At 32.6% G+C, this 15,853-nt stretch overlaps 2 protein-coding genes across 4 annotated transcripts; both read left to right on the top strand.

Moving 5' to 3' along the window:
- Positions 1–868: 868 nt before the first annotated feature.
- On the top strand, positions 869–6,876 carry LOC123894963. The gene is made up of 11 exons (XM_045945129.1): positions 869–1,150; positions 3,621–3,718; positions 3,822–3,908; positions 4,006–4,162; positions 4,329–4,808; positions 5,079–5,221; positions 5,341–5,538; positions 5,702–5,792; positions 5,887–6,052; positions 6,285–6,395; positions 6,487–6,876. Exons 1-11 carry the CDS (start codon positions 1,001–1,003, stop codon positions 6,624–6,626), a joined length of 1,821 nt encoding a protein of 606 aa, XP_045801085.1. The 5' UTR covers positions 869–1,000; the 3' UTR covers positions 6,627–6,876.
- Positions 6,877–10,133: 3,257 nt separating this feature from the next.
- LOC123894962 (ribokinase) lies at positions 10,134–14,982 on the top strand. Of its 3 annotated transcripts, none has more exons than XM_045945128.1 (6): positions 10,134–10,549; positions 11,415–11,690; positions 12,193–12,378; positions 13,070–13,265; positions 13,363–13,469; positions 14,650–14,982. In XM_045945128.1, the coding sequence occupies exons 1-5, from the start codon at positions 10,196–10,198 to the stop codon at positions 13,452–13,454; spliced, it is 1,104 nt and encodes a 367-aa protein (XP_045801084.1). In that variant the 5' UTR covers positions 10,134–10,195; the 3' UTR covers positions 13,455–13,469; positions 14,650–14,982. The 3 variants fall into 3 exon arrangements, with proteins under 3 accessions (XP_045801084.1, XP_045801082.1, XP_045801083.1); XM_045945126.1 differs by having other exon boundaries at positions 10,150–10,549; positions 14,572–14,982; XM_045945127.1 differs by lacking the exon at positions 14,650–14,982 and adding an exon at positions 14,001–14,540 and having other exon boundaries at positions 10,150–10,549.
- The last annotated feature ends 871 nt before the right edge of the window (positions 14,983–15,853 follow it).

The raw sequence follows: 15,853 nt of genomic DNA, 5'->3' as shown, positions 1-15,853 counted from the left end.
TCGGGTTCGAACCCGGACTTCTGCACATATAGTGTAATGTCCTTATCAACTGTGTTAAACTCACATGGACTAATTGAAAGATTTTTTATAAATAAAATATCTATACCTACTACATCCTGACCCGAAGCCCCTTAAGAAGATGGTCAGATGTTATACTTAGCTCCTACAAATGAAAAAAAAAAATCGCTTGAGTGGGAAGAATCCACTTAATGTGCCCCTCAGATTTTTCGATGGAGATTAATCATTGCTAACAACTATGAAAATGTATTATAGATTTTTTATATATATCTTTTTATGAATTTTGTTGAATAAATATAGAGAAAATGTGTAAACTAAAAGAATGGAATAAATGAATAAAAATGCTAGTGTGTAGTTGGTTTCATCTAAAAGTTGGTTTTGGAAGTTAAAAAGAGTAGTTTGTTTTGTAAGTTATTAAAGAAAAGTGCGAATAAAAAATAAAATAAAAAACCATTAAGGGTATTTTTGGATTTTTGAAAAAAGGCTACACAAAAAAATGTTTTGTCTTTATATACGGTATAAATAAATAAGTTTTTATGTATTATTTTAAGTTTATTAAGGTTGTTTATGAAAAAATAGTTTATAAAAATACATTTTTTGTTAGTGAAAACTTATAAATTAACATAAAATATTTGTTTTTATAAGCTGTTTTGCATAAATTAAAAAAAAAAAAACTAAACTAATCCAAACAGAGCTTGTAAGTTGTAACTCATCTTTTTTCTTCTAAAAGACACAACATTTTATTTCTAAATTTCAAAAAAGGTCATAAAAAAAGCCGTTCCATAAAAAAAGCCGTTCCGTAAAAGGAGGTTCATATTCGAAATTTAAGCCGAAATCTGAAAATCAAATTCTCAAACGTTCATCTTCCCGCCAACACCGTAAAAGGAGGGTTTATATTCTCTCTCTTCATTTCCAATCCAAAGTCAAATTCTCTCTCTTTTTTCTTTTTCAATCTTCTTAGTTAGTTTGTGTTGCATCAACAATGGAACTCGATTCATCTTCTTCACTACAGCTCAATCAGAGCAATGTTGTTGATGCCACTGGAAACCAAGTTAGTCGTAACAACTCACGTGGAATTCGTGTTATTGGAAACAGAATCTATGATTCTGAAAATGGTAAATCTTGTCACCAGGTTCGTTTTCTATGATAGTACTAGTAGTTCATAATTTCCCTATTTTGCTTGATTCTGCTCCTAGGGTTTCTGATTGTACATATTTTGTATATTTATTTGTTTACTTAACTTAATATATTTTATATTCAATTAATCATTTTTTTGTTTTTTAGTTCAGATCTATGTAGCACTAAAACCCCAATATTCCATTTTACCATATTATTGCACGGGTCGATGATGCGATAGTCTAATGTTCGGTATTTGGATTTTAATGCAGTTTTACACTATAGTAGATTGAGTTCGTTGATTTGAGATCAGATTGCGTAGATTTTAAACTCAGTTTTAAACATAAAATGATATTGGCCTCTAATTTAAAATTGAATGGTCCAGAACTTTTACAGTGTCCTGCAGAAACAGCAGGAAATCTAGTTTGTTCTGATTAATGATTATGCAGTAATTTCTAATGAACTGTCATTGTTTTGTGTTAGTGCTTGATAAGTTCTGATTAATGATAAGTTTTGTGTCATTGTTTGAGTAATTGTGTAGTGTGGTAATTGTAGATAACTAGTCTCTTATATTGAAAGATGCATCTACCTATAACAAATCTATCTATAACAAATATGCAAGCTGCTCCTACTCTTTGATAGTATCATGATCTAGTCTTCTGTTAGCAAGCTATAAGCTCAAAATCCAACTCCAACCTCTGCAGAAAATTTTATCAATCAGTAAAGCGATAACAAAACAAAAATAGTAGAAATATCATAACATAATATTTGAGATTTGGGGAAATTAATAACCTTGAATTAAATGTCGTTGAGGATAATGATTTATTGAAATGAGAAGACTTTATCACACAGATAATGAGATCAAGCAAATGAAATTATAAAAAGTGGAATCATAGTTCCATATTAGGACTACTACGAAGCTACACTGATAATATAATAATATTTTTTCTTTGTGCTAATGTCACTTTTAACATTTTGTAAGAAAATGTATTCTAAACTTTTAACTTTCAAAGAGGAAAAACAATAGTCTCCTTACATTTTCTTGTATGGCAAATTGTAGTTTACGTTCCACCCTCAAACTAAAATTTTCCCTTATAGATTTATTTCAGGATATAATAGTTAGGGATGATTTGTTCATACAATCACCTAATGAGTAACAAAAATGATTTGTAGTATTTAGGGATGAACTGTTAATACAAACTTCAGAGATTATCATGGAAAGATATTCATATATAGTCATACCTGCACAATCCTTCTCTCATCAAGCCATTGTCTGACAGGCATGGCCTTATTATTTTCATCCTTCCATTCATTAGCCATAACATTTGCAATTCTATTGGCAGAAACTTTTACTGTTGCTAGTTCCCTCTCCAATGTCCTTTTCTCCTCCTGAAAAATTACATGCAAAACCAAGTTACCACCACATAAGATCAACAAAACAATCAGTCATTATGATGAGTAAAGGAAAAACAGAAAATCATGCCTGGAAGATCTCAATCTGTCTCTTTAAGTCAAAATTTTGATTTTGAACTTTTTCAATTATTAGAGCCTTCTCTAGTGTACTTTCCAAAATCTTCTCTAGTTTAGATTGTTGAGTAATTTCTAATTAGCTGTAATTGTGTAGTGTGGTAACTGTAGATAATGTATTGAACAATATTCTTTGGATTCAGTTACATTTAATTATTCCATTTTCTCGAATTATTACCGGTGTAATGTGTTTGTGTTGCGATTTCCAATGAGCTGTCACTGTTTAATGTGGTAGTAGATAATATATTGAAGTTAGGAAGTAAGATTACAAGCAAACAAAGATGTGTGTGTGTGTGTGTGACTTGTGAGTGAGTGTAGGAAGGAAACAAAAATTTTCAACAACAGTGTTCGTGCGCTTGATGTTGCTTCTACTTGGCATGGCACCCTCAAGAAGTGGGACATGAACTGTTTTTTGTGAATGCTATTACTGAAAAGATTGATCTTCTGTTTTTCTATGAATCTGATTATGGAGTTTAATTATTGGGCTAAAATTGGTGTTTGATTTATTGTGTTGTCATTATAAAAGGCTGTCGGAATTAGTTTGCATTGAGTATATTGTTAGCTAATGACCCATATACGATTGCATACCTTTTTTTAAACCCAAATTTAATGTGTAGAATCAAATCATTTCTTTGATGGGTTGTAGGGTGACGATGTTTGAAGGTTTATTCTTTGTGTGGATTTCTTGTTTTTTGATGTTTTGTTATGTGTTTGTTTGTTATTCTGAGATATGATGATTTTTGGAGAGAGCATAATTTGAACATAGGTATAGGAATTATTATGGAACATTGGGAATTATATGAAAAATGAGAACTTGGTTGATGGGTTGTTGTAACTGCAGGATGATAATATTTTGAGGTTTAATTTGACTAGCTAGAAACTGTATGTCTTTAATTTCCAGTTTTAATAAAGTTCATTTGATGCTAACATGTTTGTTTGCTTTGTTTTCCACATTGAAGTGCCGGCAAAAAACAAGAGATTTTTCTGCTGGTTGTAAGAATCCAAGAAATGGGAAGCCTTGTCTCATTAGGTTCTGCCACAAATGCCTCTTGAATAGGTCTGGTTCACCTTTTTGTATTTTCAGAATTATTCTATTTTGTCAAGGATACAAAGGTAGATTAATTTATGGTGTGATTTTTATTTTTGTGTGTCGAATTTAGATATGGGGAAAAGGCTGAAGAGGTAGATCTATTGAATGATTGGAATTGTCCAAAGTGCAAAGGCATCTGCAACTGTAGTTTATGCATGTAAGTTGTGATTTGAAAATGTGTTTTGAATTTGGTGTTGTGATTTTCATTCTGTACCATTTTTTGTGTTTGTTCTGAAAGAAGAGTGACCTTGTAGGAAAAAAAGAGGTCAACAACCTACTGGTATACTAGTTCATACAGCCAAGGCCTCTGGTTTTAACTCCGTGTCAGAAATGCTTAGCAAGAAGACTTCTGAAGGTTTGGAATTGAACAATTCTGCTGTCTTGCCTATTAAGGAAGCTACTTTGGAAAAGGTTTGTCGATTGATTTTCTTTCTGTTTTTTCTGTAGTTGAGACATAAGTTAATTTGTTTGATGGTTAATAAGTTTCCTCTTCATGTATGCAATTCAAATTATATGACAGAAGCAAAAATGTGTTGATTTTCGTAGTTTTTATTTTCATATTTGATATATACTACAGGAGCTTGTTGTGCATCTATCAGAGGAACCTGGGGAGGAAAACTCATTAAGTGGAAAAAAAGTTTTAAAGGTGGAAAATGAGAAAACCAAGAAAATGAAGCGGGGACAGTTAAAGGAAATATCTAATGGCAACAGTGTGGATGATGCTTGCCAAAACAACAAATTGAAAAAGCCTAAACTTTGTAATGGTGTTTCAGACTGCGAAGTGAAAAGAAATGCAAATGCTGAAATGGAACCAAAAGTAGAGGAGAATCATGGCATGATTCGTGGTCAAATCGATGGCCCTGTTGTGATGGGTGGTGGTGACAATGCTAGTGCCAAGTCTCAAACAAATCCTATAGTTTTGCATGCACAAAAAATTAAGGAAGAGGTTCCTTTGCCCATTGGCACAGTGATGATAAATATATTAGACGTTGAGTTTGCACCAGAAGATGTTGGGAATGCGTTGCAGTTTTTAGAATTCTGCAGAGTGTTTGGAAAGGTATGCGTTATTATGAATATTAGAATACAGTTTGTTGTTCATGCAATCTAAACATTAATATCAACTACATACCAGTAACAGACCTATCAGAACTACTTACCATTTTATTAATATCATGCAATCTAAACATCAACCCTTAGATTTACTTTGCAATATGTCATTATTGACTCATTCCTTTAAATTGAATTAAATTCTCTAGACATAATGTTTTTACATCCGTTCAAAGTTGCTTTATCAAGTTTTCTCACATTTGTTCCCATGTATAATTAGGCTCTTGATGTGAAGAAAGGAGAAGCTGAAGCTATTTTAAGAGCATTGATACGTAAGCAAAGTTTGCGACGTGGACAAAATAATTCAGTGGTTGAGTTCCAAATCAAGCTGTTGACTTTGATAGTATCTGAGTCAGAAACTGAGTGAGTCTGTTTATCCCATTTGAATTTTTATTTATTTCACTTTTTTTAAGGGCGAGAGTATTTATTTTGTATAGTATGCTTATAATAAGCTTTTGCTATTTTTGATCACTTTGGTGTAGTTCTTCATCCTTAACTGCTAGTGATGGAAAAGATTCATGGTTGACACTTTTGAAGGACTTAATTACTGAATCTGATCTTGGACTAAAAGAATTTCCGTTGGATTGGCTTGATAAAGGCATTAGCGGATATAATGATTTGGACATATCTAAAAAGCTTATCATTCTAAATTTTATCTGTGATGAAGCTCTAGGCACAATGTAAGTATTTCAAGTTTAAACAGGAAATTATTCTTAGAATTTTCCTGTTACTTCATTGTTTGCTTATCTTTGTTTTTTTTTTTCCTTTCTTCGCTTGTGTTCTCAATAATAAATAGTCTTTATCTTGTTTAAAGTGGTTGGCTAATTGCTTTTATATGCTCAGAAATCTAAGGAGTTATATTGATGATCAAAATGCAAAAATTGCTGAAGAAAAGAAAGCAGCAAAATCTAAGGTTGCTGAAGCTAAGGAAAAGGTATGATGTCACAAGGTGCTTTCTTTTTTGTTTCTGAAATGGTGCAATTGCTAACTGATGCATGTTATTCATATTGTGTACATGTTATCTACAGGAAAGAAGTCTTAAGCAACAGTTGCAGGATGAGATGGCAAAAGCTGTTATATCAAATGGGGCTAGTCTCTCAATTTCAGAATGTGATGCTCTTGTTTCAAAAATTAAAAGTGAAGCAGCTAAAGCTCATTCTGAGTTGCTTGAGGCAAAAGGCACAATTCCTAAACGTATGTTGTGATGTTTATGAGTTTTTCATATGCTCTGACTTTAAATCAATTTCATGCATAAATGTCTTCAATATGATAGTAGTATTTAGGTGGTTGTATGTACTTGAAAACAATACCTAAATACCTAATTAGGGAAATATAGGAAATAGGTGATATGGTTACTCTTTGTTTTGTAAGAATTCAATGTTCTGCTATTGCAATGGTTGACCTTTATTTTCTTTTAACATTGTAGGGAACCAATGTTGTGATGCAGTGAGAATTGAGCCTGAGTACTTCGACAACAGTGGTAAGGCATTCTGGCAATTAAGGAGCTGTAATGATGAATATGCTTTCTTGTTACAAGGTAATTCCTAAAACGAATTAGCTTAACTTTTGTGAATGATACTATTGAGATTCAGGCTCTAGCATGTTTACTAATTCATATCATCATTCAGATGTGACAATCCATGATGAAGGTGTCGCTGAACTTGAAGTTAATGAAAAATGGTTTGTTTATGGAGCCGAGCAGAAAGACGGGGTTAACAAGTACATTTCCTCTAAGAGAGATTGGTTTCCAAAGCTTGTTTCAGTATAATTGTTTTAGAGATTGGTTACCAATTACATGCCAGCTTGCTAGGGATATTTAATGCTTGTAAAATGTAATGAAGGATCCCAATTACCTTAGGGGTGAATGTAGTTAGTAACTTTATCATCCCAGATGATGTAGGTATGTCTCTTGCATGATGATCCTATTTTGGTGAAGATATAACTTTAGTCCTTGATCTTTTACATAATTTACTTTGATCTTTTATCTTTTCAAAGTTAATACATGGAACATTTTACAAGTAGTTTGTTTACTTAATGAATTTTGCAGAAATGAACTTATAATATATATTTTTTTTTTGTTAAATTGCTTATAATTATTTTCCGTTGAGAAAAGGACAAGAACAGAACATATAACATAACTGACCATTGAATTGCATAGCAAGAAAATAAAAATGTAGCACAAATATATACACAATATATTCTACTCACTTGCAAATTGCAATTGTTCTAAACTTTTCTTTTTCAAATAATAATTAATGCACTTCAAAATTTCCGAAGAAAGAGAGTATAAGAAGAAAGAGATTACCCTCTCTCTCGAAAGCCTATATTATTTTATTATTTTATTATTTTTTTTTCAATTTTTAGCCTCTTATATTTAACAAACATTAAAATTAATGAGAAATATGGTATTATCCCTTCTTTGGCTTTCTCTTTCTTTACTCTTTTTTCTTCCTTATCCATGAAAAGCAACCACTTTTCTTGCTGCAAAGTTGTTCATCTTTCTTCGTACACCATGCACCACTTAATCAAGTGTTGCATGTTAGACAAAACCATGACACAAATCAATAATCTTTTTCGGATTTGGACTAACAAATTAATTAAATTGAACAAACCATGGTTTTAGTCTTCTTAGCGGTCACATTGATTTGTGAAGGTGTAGTATGAAAATATGTAAATTGAACAATCCAATGGACTTCAACAAAGATCAAGATTTCACTCATCAGTCATTTGATACAAGTGGACTGGACGACGATCCAAGAAATATTTTGTATAGGCCCAATAGCAAGCGGCCCATCACATCTAAGTCCAAAGAATTCAAATAGAGAAAAGGCGGGAAGAAACTGTTCTCTGTTTACAAGCAAGCAAGGAAGCACTACTTTGTCCTCCCATGATCATACTCAATATCAGGAAAATATCACCCCACTACTCCATGATCACGCATGATGCAGGAAACAACAGCCCACTCTCCCATGATCCAACAAGGAGTGGGGTGGTGGAATGGAGAAGGTGACCCACTACAATGTGAAGAGGAAAGACCTATAAATACTAGCTCTGAATGATTGTAAAGGAAGATATATATTTTTTCTTTCTGATCATACTGGAAAACCATGTATTTTTTTACACAAAGAACTATGTACAACATCATTCTTCAATAAAATAAACCCCCTTGAATGTTCACCAGAACAGATAGTATTCCCTCCGTCCCAAAATAATTGTCACATTTTACTACTGCACATTTGTTGATGCATAATTTTAATCATTAATATTTTTAATTGTATATTATTAAAAATTATGAAAATTGATATTTTGATAGTACTCATCAAGACAAATCTAACAAGATCTCATATGCTAATAGTTATCTTTATACATTAGTAAAAAATATGGTAAAATATGGTCAAAGTAGCTTGTATTAATAGTGCACACAGTCAAATTGTGACAATAATTTTGAAACGGAGGGAGTATATACTACGGCTCCATTTGGATTCGACTTATTTTTGAACTTATGAAAATAACTTATGCAAATAAATATTAATTATCAAATACAAGACAAATTCTAACTTATAAATATTTCAAAATAATTATCATATGTGAGACAAGTTTTAAATTATAAAAATTTCAAAAAACTTATTTTATACGGGATAAGTTATAACTTATATAAATTCCAGATTAACTATATGTATATGACAAATTCTAACTGATAAAAATTTCAAAATAATTATTAAACGTTAGACAAGTTCTAAATTATAAAAAAAAAAAACTATTTTATACGAGATGAGTTCTAACTTATATAAATTTCAAATTAATTATCATATACGGAACAAATTCTAACTTATAAAAATTTGAAGATAAGTATCATACATGAGACAAGTTTTAAATTATAATATATATAAAAAAAAAACTATTTTATACGGGATAAGTTCTGAGTTATATAAATTTCAAATTAATTATCATATACCGGAAAAATTATAACTGATAAAAATCTCAAAATAATTATACCTGAGACAAATTCTAAATTATAAAAAAAATTCAAAAAACTTATTTTATACGGGATAAGTTATAACTTATATAAATTCCAAATTAATTATGCGTACAGGACAAATTCTAACTTATAAAAATTTCAAAATAATTATCATACATGAGACAAGTTCTAAATTATAATTTTTTTTAAAAAAAATCTATTTTATACGGAATAAGTTATAACTTATATAAATTTCAAATTAATTATAATATACCGGTCAAATAGTTTTATAAAATTTTAAATAAAAATCATGAGAAAATAAACAAATTATTTTTTTTTTATATGAAACCCACTTGGGGTTGATCTAGTGGTGTTGGCTTGGGTCCTTGGAGTATGCTCCTCTCAAGGTCTCAGGTTCGATTCCCCTGGTGCCAATTTTGGTGGGCTAAGTCCATACATAGCGAAAAAACTCTGGCTTTAAATGGGTCCCCCGCAAGTGGGCGGTGAGATTGTTCCCCTTGGATTAGTTGGTCCTAAGACCGGATACCAAGTTTTCAAAAAAAAAAATTATTTATTTTTATATGAATCATGATCAAATAAATAACTCAATTATATAAGTTAGATAAGCTAAATAAATATATGATATATCTCATATGTAAATAATAAAACCACCATTACAAAAGAACCCTGAGACCTTGAGAGGAGTATAATCCAAAGACCCAAGCCAACACCACTAAACCAACCCCAAATGAGTTTTTTATTTTAAAATATATTTTATAGAATAAATCAGCAATTTTTTTCTTATCCCATCGTGCTGGTAACCCAGCTCAAGTTCAGGATAAAAATTTTAACCAGAAAGAAATGATACGATAGGGATTACCCAAAATTGAGTTAATTATTTAGGGTGTGTTTGGTAACACAAATAAGCTAGCTTATAGCTTATTATATGAGCTTATAAGCTTGTTTCAAAAAATTAGAGGTGTTTGGTAACAAGCTTTTTGTACTAGCTTATAGCTTTTTTTCATATGCTATTTCAAGTAGCATTTGAGCTTATAGCTTATAGCTTTTTATACTTTATTCCATTTTTACCCTTTAATTTAATAACTACCCACTTTAAAAAATAAACTACCCACTATCAATTATGTAATTTTATATTTAATAACCACTTTAAAAGCTAATTTTACCAAACACTTTAATTTCAATAAACTAACTTTTCAGCTATCCGCTGTAAGCTAGCTTTTCAGCTATCAGCTGGCTTATAGCTTATTTTTACCAACCAAACCCTTAAACTGTCCGTGCATTTTGTTTTAATCTTTTAACAAAGTCAACCCCACCACCGTGAGCATATATAGGGGTAGTAAACTGGTAAGATCGACGACATGCAAAGTCTAACAATGAACCAAACAGCGCTTTCACAACCAAGCCAATGGCACCAAACAAATCAACCAAATACAAACAGTTTCACCACCAAAAATCCAATCCAATTTCTTCGATTCCGCAACACAAACCACCAAAATCTCCAACTCCGTTTCGCCGTAAACCCTTCATCACAGGTTCCACCGGTCGTCGTTGTGGGATCCGCCAATGCCGATATCTATGTAGAGATCGACCGACTTCCCAAGGAAGGCGAAACTATTTCCGCTAAAAGCGGACAGACTTTAGCCGGCGGGAAAGGTGCTAATCAAGCTTCCTGCGGTGCTAAATTATCACATCCAACTTACTTCGTCGGTCAGGTTGTTACATTTAGATATTGAATATTAATTTGAATTAGTTCAACATTGTCCATGGTAGTTTACTAGTTAGTTATGATTACTTAGAAATTGGTTATATTAGTTATACTCTATCATCAATTTGTCAACTCCTCTATACTATGAAGAACAAATAGTCATTTTGGTCCTGAATGAGTGAGGCGCTGTTACAAACTTACTATAGTCTCTGAAGCACCGACCGACACATATTGACACCAGACACAACACTGATATGTAGTCACCATGTTAATTTAAGAAAACACAAGATACATCTTCGATCTGAAGTGTCAGAGCTACATAGGTCATATGTGCTCTGAAGCTCTCACGCATATATTAACACCGAGCACAATACTAGATACGTAGATACTGATAATAATTTAAGCAAACACTAGATACATTTTCGATCTGAAGTGTCAGAGCTACATAGGTCATAGTGTTCTCTGAAACACTGACACGTATACTGACACCAGACACAATACTGATACGTAGACACTATTAATAGTAGTAATTTCAGAAGAAAATGAAAATGATTGAATACTTAGTACATGCGTCGTGTTAGGGTCAGACGTTGACGCATGTCAGACACCAGACACATCTTCAATCTAAAAGTGTCAGTGTTACGTAGACTATAGTTTTAAGTGTATCAAAATTGCAAACAAATTCCTAGTGCCTCTTTTGTTGCTAATAAAAGAAAATAAAAGAAAAACTTGTGAATGTGTTTGCAATTTGACTATAGTGGCAGAGTCTCACATATTTAGGAACCAAAATGGTTCTTTACTTTATTATCAATTCCACAAAATCATTCCTTTTATAATTTTTTTTGTTGACTCTACTGTGCTTCTCAATACAGGTTGGAAATGATGCTCACGGAAACCTCCTCGCCAATGCTCTCCGTGACGGTGGCGTTCGCCTTGATTATCTTACTGTTGTGCCTTCTGCCCCGACTGGTCATGCCGTTGTTATGCTTCAGTCTAGTGGCCAGAATTCTATTGTTATTGTTGGTGGAACTAATATGAGTTGTTGGCCTCAGACTCTGCCACCTCAGCATTTGGAGGTTGTTTCGTCAGCTGGGATTGTTCTGTTGCAGAGGGAGATTCCTGATTTTGTTAATGTTCAAGTGGCAAAGGTTTGTACTTTTCACTTTCTTTTGGGAAAATGTGAAATTGTCTTTTCGGTTTGATTTTTTGTTGACAAATGCAATGGATAGTTTTGATCTGGTATAGTTATTTTGAATAGAATTGATTTTGTAGATATCATTGATTTTGAAATGATTTAGCTCGAGTTATGAAGTGATTTATATTACTATAAAGTTATTTTTGGACGTTTCTTCAAAATAGTCTAGCTCGAGTGTATGTTTAGTTTCACCATTAGCAGAGGCAAAATTAATTCAAGAATAGAATTGATTTTAACATGTTTGAGTCTTCTTGAGTGAAGTTGATTTTGTATCAAGAATTGATTCTAGCTTGAAGCTAAGATTTGAAATTTTTGTCTTTAGAATTAATTTTTTAAAATCAAATATATCTAAACATGAATCATTGTATATGCATGAGTCTAAGTGTAACAAAATGTATTTTGTTAGCCACAAGATTCTTAACTAGCCAAAATATATTTTGCTCTGGTACATACAGGCTGCAAGGAATGCTGGTGTCCCAGTAATATTTGATGCTGGGGGATTTGATGCACCAATTCCACAAGAATTGCTGGATTTTGTCGACATTTTTAGTCCTAATGAAAGTGAACTTGCTCGCCTTACAGGACTGCCAACTGAAAGTTTTGAAGACATTACACAGGCTGCTGTGAAATGCCATAAATTGGTGAGTTTAAGTAGTACCTTAGGGATCATATTGAAATTCGTTGCACATTGTTCTACTTGAATGCTATATCCATTGCCTAAGGATATCTTAAGAAGATCACTCAACTTTTCAAATATTTATAATCCTTTCCCTGTTCATTTTAGAAGTGTCACCACAGAAAGAAATGATCATGTTAATATTCGTTTGAGATCTTTCTACAGAATTGCCATATATTGTAATACTACTGGTTTTCTGGGTCTCACTGCCTTTCTTTGCAATCTGATAAAGGGCGAGAAGGATTTATTTTGATTTGACAATCTTTGCCCTTAAATCTGATAAAATGCACCACATGGTGAAATTGTGGGGGGAAAAGGCCACTACTCAATTACCGGTTCAGGGAAGAGGGTTGGATCCGTTGCTGATCTATTGTAGACATCCTTGTCTTGCATTTGCAAGAGATTGATTCCACAACTCAAACCCATAATCTCCAATCACATGGCTGTAACTCCAACTATTGCACTAACACTCCCCTTCAAACTATTGAATTAAATTTTGTATTTGTTGAATGTGCCTTCAATTTGTCATTTTCTCTTCAGAAGTCTTGTTTGATTTTGTTAGGCTGATAGATAAATGTTGTTTATGTCTGTGTGTGACATTATCTCTCAGTGGTTACATCTCTGGTGTTTTTTATCTTAAATTTCTGAAATGTCAGGGAGTTAAGCAAGTTCTTGTGAAACTTGGTTCCAAAGGATCTGCCCTTTTCATAGAAGGAGAAGAACCAATTCAGCAACCTGCCATCTTTGCTAAAACAGTCATTGATACAACTGGAGCTGGCGATACCTTTACAGCTGCTTTTGCTGTAGCCTTAGTGGAGGGCAAGTCCAAAAAGGAATGCCTCAGATTTGCCGGTATGTGTGGCAGAATTTATTTTGCCTGTTATCTTTTTTGGAATTTTCTCTTTGGAAACATGTGGCTAACTGATATGTGAAAATTTTACCACAACAGCTGCTGCAGCTTCTCTTTGTGTTCAAGTCAAGGGAGCCATTCCCAGTATGCCGGATAGGAAATCTGTTCTTGAACTTCTTAATCATCATTGAAGATACTTGCAAAAGGTCAATTTCTGCTTGACACTTTTCATTTATTTTATTCTTGATATTTACTCTTTGAGCAATGCTAAGGACAAACTCTCTGACACTCTATTGAACACTTCCTCTTCTATTGGTCCATGTCACCATTATTTTAAAATACTATACCCATTGACCGGTTCTGCCGGTTCCACTACTTCCTTTAATAAAATAAAATATAAAATAAAAATTAAGAAGAACTCATGTCGTCGTCTCAGCAAGACAATGCAGCTTTTGATAGGAGAAATCCTTGTAGTTGGTTCTTTCAATTTCTTTTTCTCTATATATTTCTTTGTCTCTCTTATATCTTAACAATGAAAATTTGTTTTCCATTGCTAGATTTGGAAAATAGTACGATTTAAATATTGTTTTTCGATGGAGTTAACAAATACTTTTTGTTCAGGAGACTTGTAAATATATTGTTCTCGACAAATAATTATCTACATTTTACTCATTGACATCCACCTAATCAAATAAGTGTTACTCTTTTACACATCCTTCAGTGTGTTGTCTCTGTAGGAAAACAGGGGAGACGATATCACCGATAAGAATAAAACTGGAGTGGAGATAGTGGGGAGGAAGTAGATTATCAGAATTTTGACGGTTAATATTTTCTAACAAGTAGATTTGGTCTCCAATTCCATATTTTAAAATAATGGTGACGTGGACCAATAGAAGAGGAAGTGTTCAATAGAGTGTGTCAGAGAGTTTGTCCTTAGCATTGCTCTTACTCTTCTGTTCTTGTTTAGTCAAGAACTATAGTTTAGGCTTCTAGACAAAGAACGTCGTGTCAGTATCTTTACCATCTATATAATTGTTGGTATACTTGCTATTTGGAAACAATATTTTTGGGTTTCTGACTATATGTGAATGTTCTGTGTCATTCTGTTACCTTCATGATTCAATTATAACAATTATTAAATTTCCTTAGATGCACTTCCTTTGCAATTAACACATGTATTTATAAAAATGATTCTTTACACTATTGATCCTGGTTTGTGTTTTTAGTTATTTCAATCACACAGGGTATGTGCTGCTAGTGCTTAAATATGTAATATCTCTTACCTACTATTTTTAATTTAAGGAATAGTTGTGAATCCGTGAAGATTTTGAAATGCAAAATTGCTTTCCTGTGACTGATAAAAGTATAATAACTTTTTATTGTTAGAGGTCACAATAAGGGGTAGCAGGAACTGAATAACTGTGCATGGCATAGAGAAGACCCTTGAAAATGACAAGGAAAACAACTTTTCTGAAGAAGCATTTTTGGTAGACGGGCACTTTGGGGTTGTAGTTCGTTTGTCATTTCAATAAAATAGGGTTAGTTTGGAGGGTTTACCCTAATAGTCATGTTTCGATTTCGAAAGGTCAGCCCTTAGGGATATTGAATAAAAAATTGATGTTTTAGATTTGAAACTTGTTTAATAAGTTTATTATGAAATTGCACTAGAATGACTACTTGCATGTAAACCTCTTCCCTGTCTATAATTCTTTCGGTCTCCTTTTATTTGTTCGAAATGTTTTTTATTTGGCTCCTGCATTATGAGTATAATGCAAGTTTTGAATGTCAATTATGGGATGAGATAATTTTTCTTCAATACAATTGCAATTCAAGGACTATTCTTCAATTGTGATGTGTACATTTTATCTTGGTGGCGAGTGCACCAAGTAAGTTGCTAGAGTGGGAGGAGCTATTCAAAGTATGCTCAAGGACAAAGAGTTGGTGAAATGGTACAACATCTCTATGATTTTGTGTTAGCGATGACATGAAAGCCGATCATCTCAGACATGTCACCACTTGGAATATGACCCAAACATGTTACCACCACTTTGTCCAGCTTTCCAAGCATTCCCACCTTGTCCAACAATACTTCCTTGATTGACATTTGAGGTATTTGGCCATGGATTGCATCCTTGATTGACATTACCAAGCCATAAATCATGACCTTCATAACATTCATATAAGCCTATTCCATTTCCTTAGCTTCATTCACATTCTCAGCTTCTTCAGCATCATTTATTTGATTCTCATCGTCTTGATTCTCAATATATTATGCTAAGCGCAAACACAAATAATTTAAACATCACATGTTCACTCTAAACATATAAACTAGAGTCCCTCTTGTACGGGCCATTAACAAAATGGTCCAACTTTAAACCTCTTAATTTCATTTGTGTTATAATAAAAGTTGTTGTCACTGTGTCAATAAAAAAAGCTGTTGTCACTAGCTTGTATATTGAGATATTTAGAGAGACAAAAGAAAAAAAATTAAACATAATAATAATAATAATAATAATACAAATCATAATGATGTTAATAAATAAACCATGGAAATCTCTATTTGATATGCATTAACTTTTAGTCTTACGAT

The sequence above is a fragment of the Trifolium pratense genome, linkage group LG7 (genome assembly GCF_020283565.1).
Source record: "Trifolium pratense cultivar HEN17-A07 linkage group LG7, ARS_RC_1.1, whole genome shotgun sequence".
Taxonomy (NCBI): domain Eukaryota; kingdom Viridiplantae; phylum Streptophyta; class Magnoliopsida; order Fabales; family Fabaceae; genus Trifolium; species Trifolium pratense.
This window is presented reverse-complemented; position numbering and strand designations above follow the sequence as displayed.

Coding starts and splice junctions, on each gene's coding strand:
- LOC123894963 (XM_045945129.1), top strand. CDS start 1,001: ATGGAACTCGATTCATCTTCTTCACTACAGCTCAATCAGAGCAATGTT. Junction 3,719..3,821: donor CACAAATGCCTCTTGAATAG/GTCTGGTTCACC, acceptor TGTCGAATTTAG/ATATGGGGAAAAGGCTGAAG. Junction 5,222..5,340: donor GTATCTGAGTCAGAAACTGA/GTGAGTCTGTTT, acceptor ACTTTGGTGTAG/TTCTTCATCCTTAACTGCTA.
- LOC123894962 (XM_045945128.1), top strand. CDS start 10,196: ATGCAAAGTCTAACAATGAACCAAACAGCGCTTTCACAACCAAGCCAA. Junction 11,691..12,192: donor TTAATGTTCAAGTGGCAAAG/GTTTGTACTTTT, acceptor TGGTACATACAG/GCTGCAAGGAATGCTGGTGT. Junction 12,379..13,069: donor CTGTGAAATGCCATAAATTG/GTGAGTTTAAGT, acceptor CTGAAATGTCAG/GGAGTTAAGCAAGTTCTTGT.